The sequence below is a fragment of the Mustelus asterias genome, chromosome 11, assembly GCF_964213995.1.
Source record: "Mustelus asterias chromosome 11, sMusAst1.hap1.1, whole genome shotgun sequence".
Lineage (NCBI taxonomy): Eukaryota > Metazoa > Chordata > Chondrichthyes > Carcharhiniformes > Triakidae > Mustelus > Mustelus asterias.
In genome coordinates this window covers 94,788,123-94,803,268 of record NC_135811.1, presented here as the reverse complement: position 1 = coordinate 94,803,268, position 15,146 = coordinate 94,788,123, and the positions used below count along the sequence as shown (strand labels likewise).

At 44.3% G+C, this 15,146-nt stretch overlaps 1 protein-coding gene across 1 annotated transcript in view; it reads left to right on the top strand.

Annotated features, from left to right (window-relative positions):
• The first annotated feature begins 898 nt into the window (after positions 1-898).
• ifi35 (interferon-induced protein 35) overlaps positions 899-15,146 on the top strand; it is a 31,073-nt gene continuing 16,825 nt past the window's right edge. Inside the window, exons 1-5 of the mRNA XM_078223992.1 lie at positions 899-1,185; positions 5,912-5,989; positions 9,370-9,528; positions 12,424-12,540; positions 12,780-12,927. Coding sequence (XP_078080118.1) covers positions 1,183-1,185; positions 5,912-5,989; positions 9,370-9,528; positions 12,424-12,540; positions 12,780-12,927 — 505 coding nt within the window. The 5' untranslated portion in view covers positions 899-1,182. The remainder of the gene's footprint in view (positions 1,186-5,911; positions 5,990-9,369; positions 9,529-12,423; positions 12,541-12,779; positions 12,928-15,146) is intronic.

Genomic DNA, 15,146 nt, shown 5'->3' with positions numbered 1-15,146 from the left:
TACAACTTCTTGTTATTGACATTTTTGGCATCTGTGCTTGGCAACCTGCAACCTGGGGGCTTATCTGCGTTCAGAGTATGGCCAGTGAGACATTATGATGATCATTGCCCACATGAGGGTTGCCACATTCTGCTGATTTCTGTCCGGGTAGTTCTTTTCCTATTGGTACAACTGAGGAGATAAGTGAGTTTAGCTCAGTCGGCTGGACAGCTGGTTAGTGAGCGATGCCAACAGCACAGCTTCAATTCCTGTACCGGCTGAGGCTATTCGTGAAGGCCCCGCCTTCTCAACCTTGCCTGAGGTGTGGTGATCCTCAGGTTAAATCACCACCACTTATTTCAAAGGGGAGAGCAGCCTATGGTCATCTGGGACTCTGGCGACTTTACCTTTAGTAAGAAGTTTAACAACACCAGGTTAAAGTCCAACAGGTTTATTTGGTAGCAAAAGCCACACAAGCTTTCGAGGCTCTAAGCCCCTTCTTCAGGTGAGTGGGAATTCTGTTCACAAACAGAACTTATAAAGACACAGACTCAATTTACATGAATAATGGTTGGAATGCGAATACTTTACCTTTTGGGCAGGTGAGGTGTGTGCTGGTAGCATACAACATTGACTGTGAGAGCTGTCTGCTCCCTCTACATCCAAAGTGTAAATACTCCTTTTGCTTTTACCAATTGAAGTTGATAGTTCTGTTAATAAGTAAACATTTAAGCACCTTCTATAACTTGCTATGAAATATTTGGTGTGTATTAAATGTATTAAATCTTATTCATGGGGCCATGATTGGTGAATAAACCCAATTTCAATCTTGTGGCCAACTGAGATGAAGGAGGGCCACCCATGAAGCCCACTCACTAGCCTGGGGTGCCCATCACTGATTTACAGCCTTTGTCATCTTAAGCACAGGAGGTGACATTGGAGGGGGTCTGAGGGATGATTTATCACTGATTACAGAGATGGGGGGTAACATCAGCAAAGCATTGAGGGGACAGCAGGATTTGAACCAGGATTTAAATCTCCAGCAAGGCTCAGTCCAATTGGTTTGGGCTGAAGGATATTTGCTACAGGGAATGCTGCAACACTAGTGAGTTTCACTTTCCCTGAAGGTAGGTAGTTCGGTGAAGAGTTGGGGGTGGAATTGGCAGATTTGCTGTTGCTTCCCTGTGCCGAGGGTTGAGTTTGATGGTAAGTTCTGAGGGGGACCTTGGACTCTTTAATAGTGATCGGGGGGTCGGTGAAATGCTGCTTCTTTAGTATTTCTGTTTTTTGGAAAGCGGGCAGTATATACGCGAGAAAAACACGGAAGCTTAACAATTTTTCAGTTCCACATCCCAGTTGCTGGAAAAGACAGTGAAATCTTGGTTTTGTATTGGGGGGAGTTGGGGCGGGGGGTCCCGCGTCCTTTAGTAAACTGGAAAAGTTTATGGGGGGCGGCGGGAGGAGAAACATTGGAAATGATAATAGTTTCAATGTTGTTACTAAAGAAACGAAAGTGAAAGTGATCGTTATTATTTTAATACAATATTTCATAAACTGCAACAAAAGTAGTTAGAAACAAGCTTGGCTAGGGGTCTTTAACGTGCAGGAGATCTTTAATCTTGTTTTCCTTTGTACAGTGTGTCATTGTTAAACTCATGAATTCCCTTTGGTGTTTTTTACATGTGCAAACATGGGCGAGGTTATTTGATCTTGGCATCCGTCCCTGGGCTAATCCCTATCATCATTCCCCCCTCACCACCTCCATTCCTCTCCCTCCTTTATTATTCTCACTTCCATTACCCCCCCTCCCTTTATTTCTCTATCCATCCCTCTATTTACTCCTCCACTATTCAGCACTCCTCTATCACCCCACCCCCCACGCCATTCCTCTCCCTCCTTTATTATTCTCCCTTTCATTCCCTCTTCCCCTTTATCCCCCCTTCATTTCCCCATCTCTCTATTTGCTCCTCCACTATTCAGCCCTGCTCTATCACCCTTCCCTACCCCTTTTTATTCCCCCTTCATTTCCCCATCTCTCCATCCCTCCTCTATTTACTCCTCCACTATTCAGCACTCCTCTATCACAGCCGTCCTCCCCCCCACACTCAGGCAAACACATCCATCTCCTCTCCAAGTGTTAATTCTGTGCTTGGGGCCTTGTTTCTATGAGACATTCGAGATGCCCTCAAAATACTCGGCAGTGAGTATTACACCACAGAGGACAGCAGTGCTCACATTTAAGTATCTCCAGTTGGGATCTCTGGATAATGTTATGATCCCTGATAGCTTGTCAAAATAAATTCAAACTTTTAGTTAATAGCTGAAAGAATGGCACAAGATTTCAAGTTTTAAGATATTTACTGTAACAGACTGAAAGTACTAATGTCTAAACACAATTTTTGTACACAACTTAGACTTTAAATACAGAGCAGAACTTAAATGCAACCAAACAACTCATTACCAGGATTACATTACATTGTCCTTCTCCCAGAGCCAGTCCACAATGATTCTGAGCTCCTGAGGGTTTAGTTCTGATATTTTCCTTTTCCAACGTGAAAACCTTTAACTCCAGAATTGTCTTTCATGCTGTGAGTTTTCCTGGAGACCTCTCTCTTTAATTAAAGCTAGGCAAATCTTCCAGCCTCATTTTAACTCTACATTAATTTGTTCGTTCCAATCTGAGTGTGAGATCCCACCTGCATTCCTGCCTGGTGAATAATTATGTCTTGCGGCAATTTGCGTAGAATCTGTCAATCACTCAGAATTGTTAGTGACTGTGATTTGCTGCTGTAGAAGGTCTGGATGAATCACAGACATGGAACAGTATCACACAGACCAGTGTTCCCTCGAGAGTTAATCCTGCGTGGTGGTACTAAGCTACAAGACTTAACACGAACCAGAGTTTGACCGCTGACCAATGCTGATTGAGCTGATCTCAGGCCTCAAAGCTGATAGGCTAGGAAGATGAAGAGTGCCATGTGATGGGAGGGCAGCTGCCTCACATTGGCCTGTACTCCATCAGGGATCCTTCAAGAAAGGGGAGGAGAAAACTGCGGGAGAATAGCACAGGATGCATTTAGCCCATGGTAATGAACCTAAGAAGGTACATAGTAACAGGAGGATGTCATTTAGCCCCTCAAGCCTGTCCTGACATTCAAAAAGATCATCGTTGATCTTTATCCTCACTGTATATACCCACCTTTGCCCAAATCCCTCAATATCTTTGGTTAACAAAGTTCTATAATTCATACTACATCAGCAATGATATTGGCAAAAACATCAATGTGGTTGTATGAAGATAACCTTTTTATCCCTACACCCACATTTAACCAACATAGTGGTGGCGGGTACAATTTTGTCTTTAAAAATGCATTTAGATAGTTACATGGTAAGATGGGTATAGAGGTACATGGGCCAAATGAGGGCAATTGGGACTAGCTTAGTGGTTAAAAACTGGGTGGCATGGACAAGTTGGGCCGAAGGGCCTGTTTCCATGCTGTAGACCTCTATGACTCTATTACAAACAGAGCAAAATATAATCCATGGTTTATACCCACATCCATGGTGGCATTGGCTCATTGGAAACATTTTCTGCAGGAATTTAATGCGGAATCTTATTCTTTTGTAACGGATTTGAGGTTCCATAAATTTCAATATGGAATTTGTACAGGTGTCAAGTTTTTTAACCGAAGTGAAAGGAACGCTATTTCCCTGTGTTCAAATGTCTGGCAGGCCCTTGTGTTCTCTGGAAAATGAGCTTGCATAGATGCAAACAGGCGAGCTGTGCATGATTTTTGTCATTGGGACAAAAGAACAGAAGGACAGGAATTGGCCATTCAGCCCCTTGAACCTGTTCCACCATTCAATTTTATCATGGTTTACTTGTACCACAATTCCATTTGCTGAACATTCCTTGAAGAAATCTTAGCAATCGCATTCTTGAAAATTTAAAATGACCCAGCATCCATTTAGTACCAGATTTCCCCCACCCATTCAGTAGAAAACATACGTCCTGATATCATTCCTAAATGCTCTGGTCAAATGTTTAGGATTTGGATTAGTTTTAAAATGATATCCCCTTGTTCAGGATTCCCCTCCCAGAGGTAATGGTTTCATTGTATCTAGCCAACAAAATGGCATTTTTATCTTTCTTCTTGGTTGTGGGCATCACTGGCTGGGCCAGCATTTAGTGCCCATCCCTAATTGCCCTTGAACTGAGTGGCTTGCTAGACCATTTCACAAGACAGTCAAGAGTCAACCTCATTGCTGTGGCTCTGAATCACATGTAGACCAGACCAAGTAAGAATGGCAGATTTCCTTCCCTAAAGGACATTAGTGAACCTGATGGGGTTTTGTGACGATTGATGAGAGTTTCATGATCACCATTTCTGAGTCATTTAACAACAAAACAATTCCAGGTTTGTTAATTGAATTTATATTCCAGCAGCTGCTTTGCTGGGATTCGAACCCATGTCTGCTCTGATGAAGGGTCATCCAGACGTGAAACATTGGCTCTATTCTCTCTCCAAAGATGCTATCCGACCTGCTGAGTTTCTCCAGCACCCCAGAGTATTAGTCTGGGTTGCTGAATTACTAGTTCACTGGCATTACCACCATGCCGTCTTGTCTCCCAAGCCATCTTAAACATCTTGATTAAATCATCCTTTTAAACTCAAGGGAACTCAACGCCAAGGATATGCATTAGGTGGATTAACCATGCTAAATTGTCCCTTACTGTCCCAAGATGTATAGGTTAGATGGGATTAGCCATGTTAAATGTATGGGATCACAGGGATAGGGTAGGGGAGAGGGCCTGGATAAAAGAATATGTCAGAGAGTTGGTGCAGACTCAATGGGCTGAATAGCCTTTTCTGCACTTTAGGGATTCTATGATTCTATGGAATCCAAACCAAATCTATGCAGCCCAGCCTCATAACTTAATCCTTTAAGTTCTGGTATGATTCTACTGAATGTTTACTGTACCCGTTCCAAGGCCAGTGTACCTTTCCTGAGATACAACTTGATGCAATGACTCAGTGGATACAAGGGATCACCTGGGAGTGATTTGTTTCACTTTCTTTGACATGCTAACATTGTGCTTTGAAAGGAGAGAAATACTTAGCAAACGTATTTTTGAAGAAACAAAAAGTGCTAAAATGCAACATTGAATAGACAACATAGAAAAAGTCCCAAACACACACAATTTCGCAGGACATTAGCACCTCCCTAAAATATCCAAAAGTACTTCATTAATGAATCATAGAATCTACAGTCTATGATTTGGCCCATTTGGCCCATCGTGTCTGCCCCGACAACAATCCCACCAAGGTCCTATCCCCGTAACCCCAAATATTTACCCATCTAATCCCCCTGACACTAAGGGACAATTTAGCATGGCCAATCCAGCTAACCTGCACATCTTTTGAATGTGGGAGGAAACTGGAGCACCCAGAGGAAACGCATGCAGACATGGGAGAATGTGCAAACTCCACACACAGTCAACCAAGGCCGGAATTGAACCTGGTTTCCTCATGCTGTGAAACAGCAGTGTCAACCACTGTGCCACCCTAATTAAACAATGTTAGGATCATTTATTGAAAACTGTATTAAAAAATTAACAAGAAGAAAGTTTTCAGGAAGCTTTTTGTTATCATAGTGCAAAGAAAAATCCAAACTACAATGGTCAGATTGTTGTGTTTAATTTCTGTGCCTTGGATTGGGATTTTTTACATTACGTCCACCTGAACAGGTAAGAAAAAGCCAACTCATCTGACCATGTTGCACTGAGCGCTGCATAGGGATATCAGTCTAATTCACAGGCTTTGTCTGTTGTTGGTTTTGAACTCATAAACCTCTGAAGTAGAGGTGAGAACTGTACCACCTTAGCCAAAATGGCAGCTCTGTAAGAGCGTGTGTCTGCTTCATTTTGCAGGAGCTCCTCAGTCAAAACGTGAACATGGATGATGCCTCAAAGCTGGAAACAATCCAACAAGAAATCAAACATCGCAAGGTCAGAATTAAAGTGATATTGTAAAGAATAGGATTACACTTTCTCTGAGTTGGCATGCCACTGAGCCCTGTGGGTTGCAACATCATGAATGGCTTTGAGAAGATCCCTCTCGGTATTTCCAGTAAAATAACAAACACCCTTTAGTCAATGCATTTATTAAAATGTTGCTAACGTTGACTGGAATTTTATTTGCAGATACAGGAGGCAATTAGGGAGGCAAATGGCATGACATCCTTTATTGTAAAAGGGTTAAAATAAGGAATAAAGTAAGGAAATCTTGCTGCAATTATCAAAGGTTTTGGTGAGACCAAATATGGAATACTATGTACAGTTTTGTTCTCTTTACTTTTTAAAAATTCATTAATGGGGCATGGATGTCGCTGGCTAGCCAGCATTTATTGCCTATCCCTAATTGAGAGTCAACCACATTGCTGTGGCTCTGGAGTCACGTGTAGGCCACACCAGGTAAGGATGGCAAATTTCCTTCCCGAAAGGACATATGTGATTCAGATGGGTTTTTCTGAGAATCGACAGTGGTTTCATGGTTTTTTAATTCCAGATATTTTTTATTGAATTCAAACTCCACCATCTGCCATGGTGGGATTTGAACCTGGGTCCTCAGAACATTAGCTGAGTTTCTGGATTAATAGTCTAGCGATAATAACACTAGGCCGTCACCTTCCCAGTGAAAGGATATACTTGGTAACCTAAGAAAGGATATAGTTGCTTTGGAGGTGGTGCAAGGAAGGTTCACTGGATTGATTCCTAGGATGAGAGGGATATCCTATCAGGAGTGGTTGACCAGAATCAACTTATATTCTCTGGAGTTTAGAAGAATGATCTCATCAAACCCACAACCACTACTATCTATCAGGACAAGGGCAGAAAACGCATGGGAACATCACTGGAAGTTCCCCTCCAACCCACACACCATCCTGACTTGGAAATATAACACCGTTACTTCACTGGGTCAAAGTCATGGAACTCCCTCCCTAGCAGCACTGTGGTTATACCTACACCACACTGACTGCAGCAGCTCAAGAAGGCAGCTCACCACCACCTTCTCAAAGGCAATTAAGGATAGGCAATGGACAAGCCAGTGAGGCTCAAATCCCATGAATGATTTTTAAAACAATCTTATTGAAGTAAAAAAAAATTCAAAGGATTGATAGGTAGATGGTGAGAGGTTGTTTCACCTGACTAGAAAAACTAGAACTCGGGTTCATGGTTTCTGGAAATGGGGTTGGCCATTTAGGACTGAGATGAGGAGAAATTTCTTCACTGGGAGGATTATGAATCTTTGGAATTGTCTAGGCCGGAGGGTCATGGTTGTTTATTCATTCAGCATATTCAAGACTGAAATTGATAAATCATTGGACACCAAGAAGGTCAAGAAATCTAGAACAGGGTGAGAAACTGGAATTGAGGTAAGAGATCAGCCATGATCTTAATGAATGAATTGGTGGTCCATATGACATACTCATGCTTCTGTTTCTAATGTTCTTATGTTGTGTCCTTATCATAGAATCCCTACAGTGTAGGAGGCCATTTGGCCCATGAAGACTGCATCGACCACAATTCTAGCCAGGTCCTATCCCTGTAACCCCACATATTTAACCTGCTGGTCCCAATGACACTAAGGGTCAATTTAGCATGGTCAATCTACCTAACCTGCACATCTTTGGACTGTGGGTGGAAACCGGAGCACCCGGAGGAAACCCACGCAGACACGGGGAGAATGTGCAGACTCCACACAGATAATTATCTGAGGCCGGAACTGAACCCGGGTCCCTGGTGCTGTGAGGCAGCAGTGCTGATCACTGTGCCGCCATATCTTAATAAAAAGATCTACAAACTCTTATTCCACAAGGGTTTTGATGGGATTTGTGGGAGGGAGAAGTTAAAAGAGGATGGAGCTTGAAATCTACTTTTCTTATTATGAATTAAAAACTTAGATTCCGAATTCCAATGGAAAGTGGGTTGAGATAAAACCAGGAAGGATGTTTAATCTGAAAATACAGCTCAGGTTGCATCAATACGTGTTAAATCGTGGTCCGATGACAGATGAAAAAATGAGTGAGATAGTTCCCTGGTACTGCCACCCACCCCCCTCACTCCCCTCCCCCTCACTCCCCCTCACTCCACTCCCCCTCAGTCCCCCTCACTCCCCTCCCCCTCACTGCCCCTCATTATCCTCCCCACCCTACCTCCTCACTCCCCCTCACTCCCCTTCATTACCCTCCCCACCCTACCTCCTCACTCTCCCTCACTCTCCTCCCCCTCACTCTCCTTCACATCCTCTCACTACCCTCCCCACCCTACCCCCTCGCTCCCCCTCACTCCCCCTCACTCCCCTTCACTCCCCTCACTACCCTTCCCACCCTCCCCTCCACTACCCTCTCCCTTCCCTCACCCTCACTACCCTCCTCCCTCTCTCCCTCACTCCCCCTCACTACCCTCCCTCACTCCCTCTTCACTATCCTCCCCCCTCACTCCCCCTTCACTACCCTTCCCCTTACTCCCCCTGACTACTCCCCCCCCTCACTCCCCCTCACTGCCCTCCCTCATTTCCCCCGCTACCCTCCCCCCTCACTCTCCCTCACTGCCCTCCCTCCCTCACTACCCATGGTGGCATAGTGGTTAACATTGCTGCCTCACAGCGACAGGGACCCGGGTTCAACGTGCTGATTAGGTGAATTGGCCATGCTAAATTCTCCCTCAGTGTACCCGAACAGGCGCCGGGGTGTGGGATTAGGGGATTTTCACAGTAACTTCATTGCAGTGTTAAGTTGAGACGACTTGCAATACTAACAAATAAACTTGAAATTTTACCCTTCCTACTACCTCCCCCCCCCCACTCGCTCTCTCTTTGCTTTCTTAGGATATGGTAAGAAGTCCCACAACACCAGATTAGAGTCCAACAGGTTTATTTGGAATCATGAGCTTCCAGAGCGCTACCCCTTCATCAGGTGAGTCTCACACTCACTCACCTGATGAGGGAGCAGCGCTCCGAAAGCTCATGATTCCAAATCATAGAATCCTACAGTGCAGAAGGAGGCCATTCGACCCATCGAATCTGCACCAACCACAATCCCACCCAGGGCCTATCCCCATAACCCCATGCATTTACCCTAGCTAGTCCCCTGACACTAGGGTAAATTTAGCATGGCCAATCCACCTAACCTGCATACCTTTGGCTATAAACCAGTTGGATTTTAACCTGGTGTTGTGCGACTTCTTACTTTGCCCACCCCAGTCCAACACTGGCATCTCCACATCATTCTTAAGATATGGATTGACATTTGTAATTTTCCATTCCCATTGTGGGGACAGGTTGATGGTGGAATTAGTCAGTAATGGATCAGCTTTTGTCTTGCCAGGACTTCCATGATGCTCTGCAAAAAGACATGACGGAGTTGGAGAAAGTTAAACGTGAACAAGAACAAAAGGCATTGGAATTAACATACCGGATTGAACGACTCCATAAGAGTATAGAGGATGACAAATTGGAAAAGAACAGGCAGGATTTAAACCTACAGGTTGGCAAATTTGCAGTTTGTATTTATTTTTAGTTGTGGATGCTTACATATTCTGCACTGAATAGAACTCATAGAATCCTACAGTGCAGAAGGAGGCCATTCAGCCCATCGAATCTACACAATCCCACCCAGGCTCTATTTCCGTAACCCTGCTAATCCCCCTGACACTAGGGCCAATTTAGCATGGCCAATCAACCTAACTCGCACATCTTTGGACTGTGGGAGGAAACCCACACAGGGAGAACGTACAAACTCCACACAGACAGTGACCCAAGCTGGGAATCGAACCCAGGCCCCTGGCACTGTGAGGCAGCAGTGCTAACCACTGTGCCGCCCCAACTAACTACTGAAAAATGTAGTCAATTTAATGTTTAAAGTATTGAAGCAATACTGTTGTTAAATTGTGCAATTCACCCGTGAGCCCCGTGATTTGCTTAAGCTGTTTGAATGATCTGGACCTAACCACGTGTAGACAGTTGCCACAAGCATTCAGAGCAGTAAGGATTTAGGAAGGAATTGGTGAAGCAACAAGAAGATCTGTTTTTATTTTAAATATATCGAACTGGGTATTCCTTTGTAAGGATACTTAGGAGAACAGCCACAGCTTGCATTTATAAAGCATCTTTAATTTGGAAAAAAAGTCCTTCTCGACTTTCCACTGGAGTGTAATCAAACAACACGCGATGCTGATCCACAGAGGGGGATGTGAGAACAGGTGACTAAAGGATTGCGCAAAGTCATAGGCTGAAATTTTCCAGCCACTCCAGCCAGCAGGATTTTCCAGTCCCACCAATGGCGAGGCCCTACCACAGATCCCCTGCTGGTGGAGGGCGGGAACAATGGGAAAACCCATTGTCAGTGACGGTACTGGAAGGTCCCACCCCCGCCCAATGGTGGCCTGCCTCCGCCGTCGCTAAACGCACCACGGCAGAGGCAAAAATATCCCGCTCATAGGTTTTAAGATGTGTCTTAAAGGAGGAGGGAGATGTTTAGGGAGGGAATTCCAATGCTTAGAAGTCTTGACAGTTGAAGACATGGCCAGCAGTAGAGATTAAAAGCAAGAATGGGCTAAAGGCTAGAGAATGAGAAGAGCAGATATCTGGGAGGGTTGTGGGGCTGGAGGAGGTTACAGAGACAGGGAGGCATGAGCAGGAGAGCGTCCTGGTTGATGTGCTAAGATACCCATATACCTTTAAGAGGGTGCATCTTAAACTAGCCAATTACTCTATACCTCAACACAATGTGACGTATTAGTCCTATAACTTGCAGACGGTTTGCAAGCAACAGGATAAAGATCAGATATACTATACTGGGTAAATCTATCAGTATATAGTCTTATCTACAAATAAAGGACACACATTATTGTTTCACTAATCCTCGTGTATGATTGGTACTTATACGTTGAAGAGGAGACTGGCCACCCAGAATCTGTAGGAGGCCAAGCATGACCATGGATCAACACATTTGAAGTCCACAGTTCACCAACGCCCTCTTAGGGCATGGCATCTGGAGAGAACAAGGGCTAGAGAGAGTGAGAGCTAGATAGAGAATGAGAGAGAGAGAGAAATAAAGAGAGAGAGAAGAGAGAGAGTGAGAACTAGATAGAGAGTGAGAGAGAGAGGAATAAAGAGAGAGGAGAGAGAGACTGGGAGCTGGAGAGAGAGAGAAATAAATAGAAAGAGAAGAGAGAGAGTGAGAGCTAGATAATGAGAGAGAGAGAGAAATAAAGAGAGAGAGAAGAGAGAGAGTGAGAACTAGATAGAGAGTGAGAGAGAGAGGAATAAAGAGAGAGGAGAGAGAGAGAGACTGGGAGCTGGAGAGAGAGTGAGAGAGAGAAATAAATAGAAAGAGAAGAGAGAGAGTGAGAGCTAGATAATGAGAGAGAGAGAGAAATAAAGAGAGAGAGAAGAGAGAGAGTGAGGGTGAGAGCTAGATAGAGAGTGAGAGAGAGAGAAATAGAGAGAGGGGAGAGAGAGAAAGAGAGGGTGAGAGCTGGAGCGAGCGTGAGAGAAAGAGAGAGAGAAACAGAGATATAAAGAGAGAGAAATAAAAAGAGAGAGAGAGAGAGCTAAAGAGAGTAAGAGCTGAGAAAGTGAGAACTAGAGAGAGAGATAGAGAAATAAAGAGAGAGGAGAGCAAGGTAGAGAGAGTAAGAGCAGAGAGAGTGAGAGCTAGAGAGAGAGAAAGAGAAATAAAGAGAGAGAGAGGAGGGAGAGAGAGAGCTTGAGAGAATAAGAGCTAGAGAAAGTGAGAACTCGAGAGAGAGACTGAGAGAAAGAGAAATAATGAGAGAGAGAGAGGAGAAGCAAGAGCTAGAGAGAGTGAGAGCTAGAGAGAGAGTGAGAGAGAGAGAGAACAGAGAGAGAGAGAGAGAATCTTGACTTGTCCTCCACGGGTTAAATTACAAAGAGAGATTACCCAAAGCAGGGTTGTATTCTCTGGTTGATGTGATTGAGGTTTTCAAGGTATTAAGGGGAACAGATTGGACAGTTTGTGAAAAATTATTTCCATTAATTTGGGAGTGTAGGATGAGGGGAATAGTCACAAAAATTAATGCAAAGTCTTTCAGGAGTAAAATTCGGAAATACCTCTTTCAACAAAGGATGGTAAAGTTTGGAACTCTGCTGCAAATGGTAATTTGCAGACCAACTGTTCATTTAAAAATAATAGATTTTTATTACCCAAGGGCATCAAAGAATATGGGACAAAGGCAGATGTTTGAAGTCAAGTTGCAGATCAGCTAGACCTTATTGAATGGCAGAACCGACTCGAGGGGCCGAATGGCCTCTTCCTGTTCCTTACATCCCCATATTTCTATTACTAGAATCTGCTTTGTGTTGCAAACAATCTCAATGATTGCAGTATTTTTTATCGATTGTGTGTATCCTTGCTCAGGAACGAATGAATGATACAATGGTTGAGAATGACGCTCTGATGAAGGAGCAAGATAATATACGTGAGGAGTTAGCAAGGATTGAAGAAGAAAGATTAGAACTGGAGAAGCAGCTCAAGGTAAGATAACAGCGCTGTTCCATTAGGTGTTCAAAGATATGCGAGGAAAGAAAAAAGCCAGAAGTGATTGTAAGCTAGGATTGTGTAATGTTCAGAATCGGTTATACTGTATGGTCCAACCCGAGTGTGGAATATCCTACAGGCCCCATCCTACTGGTTATACACATTTACACAAATGCTCCTTATTTGCTTCCCATGTCACTCACACTCATTTTCCAGCTTTCTTGAAATCCCTGCAGGTTGCTTCCTCCATGCCTCAGAAGCGATGGATTTTTAATGGCAATACAGAGGAAAATGGCAAACCAGGAGTAATATTTGACCTAAAGCCAGTCATTCGGTACCCAATCGAAGGGGGCTCTGCATTGATCACATTCGAGGATGAAGCAGGTAGGAAGTAATCCAGTAAGAAAAGTGGAATCTGTCATAGTGTGTGTCAATTGTATAGAAACATAGAAGATAGGAGCAGGAGGAGGCCATTTGGCCCTTCAAGGCTGCTCCGCTATTCATTACGATCATGGCTGTAGCTCAGTAGCCCGATCCTGCTTTCTCCCCATAACCTTTGATCCCATTCGCCCCAAGTACTATATCCAGCCGCCTCTTGAATACATTCAATGTTTTGGCATCAACTACTTCCTGTGGGAATGAATTCCACAGGCTCACCACTCTTCGGGTGAAGAAATGTCTCCTCACCTCCGTCCTAAATGGTCTACCCCGAATCCTCCGACTGTGACCCCTGGTTCCGGACTCCCCCACCATCAGGAACATCCTCCCTGTACCTACTCTGTCCAGCCCTGTTAGAATTTTATAAGTCTCTATGAGATACCCCCCTCATTATCTGAACTCCAGCGAAAACAATCATAACCTAGTCAATCTCTTGATGTGGAGATGCCGGCGTTGGACTGGGGTGGGTACAGTAAGAAGTCTCGCAACACCGGGTTAAAGTCCAACAGGTTTACTTGGTATCATGAGCTTTCGGAGCGCTGCTCCTTCATCAGGTGACTCGCTTGATGAAGGAGCAGTGCTCCGAAAGCTCGTGATACCAAATAAACCTGTTGGACTTTAACCTGGTGTTGTGAGACTTCTTACTGTAGTCAATCTCTCCTTATACATCAGTCCCACCATCCCCAGAATCAGCTGATAAACCTTTGCTGCACTCCGTAGAGAGCAAGAACATCCTTCCTCAGAAAAGGAGACCAAAACTGCGTACAATATTCTAGGTGTGGCCTCACCAAGGCCCTGTATGATTGCAACAACATATCCCTGCTCCTGTACTCGAAATCTCTCGGAATGAAGGCCAACATACCATTTGCCTCCTTTACCACCTACTGCACCTGCATGCTTACCTTCAGCGACTGGTGCACAAGGACACCCAGGTCCCACTGCACACTCCCCTCTCCCATTTACAGCCATTCAGGGAGTCATCTGCCTTCTTGGTTTTGCTTCCAAAGTGAATAACCTCACATTTATCCAAATTATACTGCATCTGCCATTGATTTGCCCACTCACCCAACCTGTCCAGATCATGCTGAAGGATCTCTGCATCCTAGTCACCCTCCCACCCAAACTGATATCATCTGCAAACTTTGAGATGTTACATTTTGTTCCCTTGTCCCAATCATTAATATGTATATTGTGAATAGCTGGGGCCCCAGCGCCGATCCCTGTGGCACCCCACTAGTTACTGCCTGCCAATTTGAAAAGGACCCATTCATTCCTACTCTTTGTTTCCTCTCTGCCAACCAGTTTTCTATCCATCTCAATACACTTCCCCAAAAGATCCCGGTGACCAAAGGATTATTAGTTGTAAATACTGAACGGAATTGTAAGACTGGCTGTATCCCCTGGCAGCAGTCTGAATGAGACTGCTCACAACCTTGGTGTTAAGTTTGACCTGACAATCACATATCCATGCCATCTCTGAATCTGTGTATTTCCACTTCCACAACTATAATTGACTCAGGCTCTTCCTCAGACCATCCCTGCTGAAAACTTTATTTGTGGCTCTGTTTTCTTTGACTCTTGGCCAACCTCTTATCTTCCGCCCTACATAAATGCAAGCTCATTCAAAATGTTGCTGTCCTAACTCGCACTAAGACCCGTTCCCCCATCACTCTTTTGCTCGCTCATCTTCCTTTAGCTCCTGGTTAAGGGACATCTCGATTTTAAAATGATCATTATTGTTTTCAGATCCCTCCATGTTGCCTCATTGTTAGTTATTGTTGAAACCTCCCTCCAGCCCCCAATCCTTCAACATATCTGAGCTCATCTACTTCTGCCTTCTTCAATATCCCCAATTTTAATCACTCATCGTAGCTGGCCGTGTCCACAGCTACCGAAACTCTGGAATTCCCTCTCTAAATCTCTCTGCCTCTCTATTTCTCTCTCCTCTATTAAGAATATCCTTAAAACCACCCTCTTTGATCAGGTCTTTGCCTGTCGGTCCTAACATGTGACCCGGTGTCAAATCTTGTTTGCTAAGGCTTGTGCGAACTCATTTGGGCTGTTGTGCTCTGTTAAAGCTGCTGGCTGAATGCAAGGTGCTGCTGTCTTAATCAGTAAAATGAAAGGATTGAATGGTACAATGTTGAATAGGTTCTTGGTTTCAG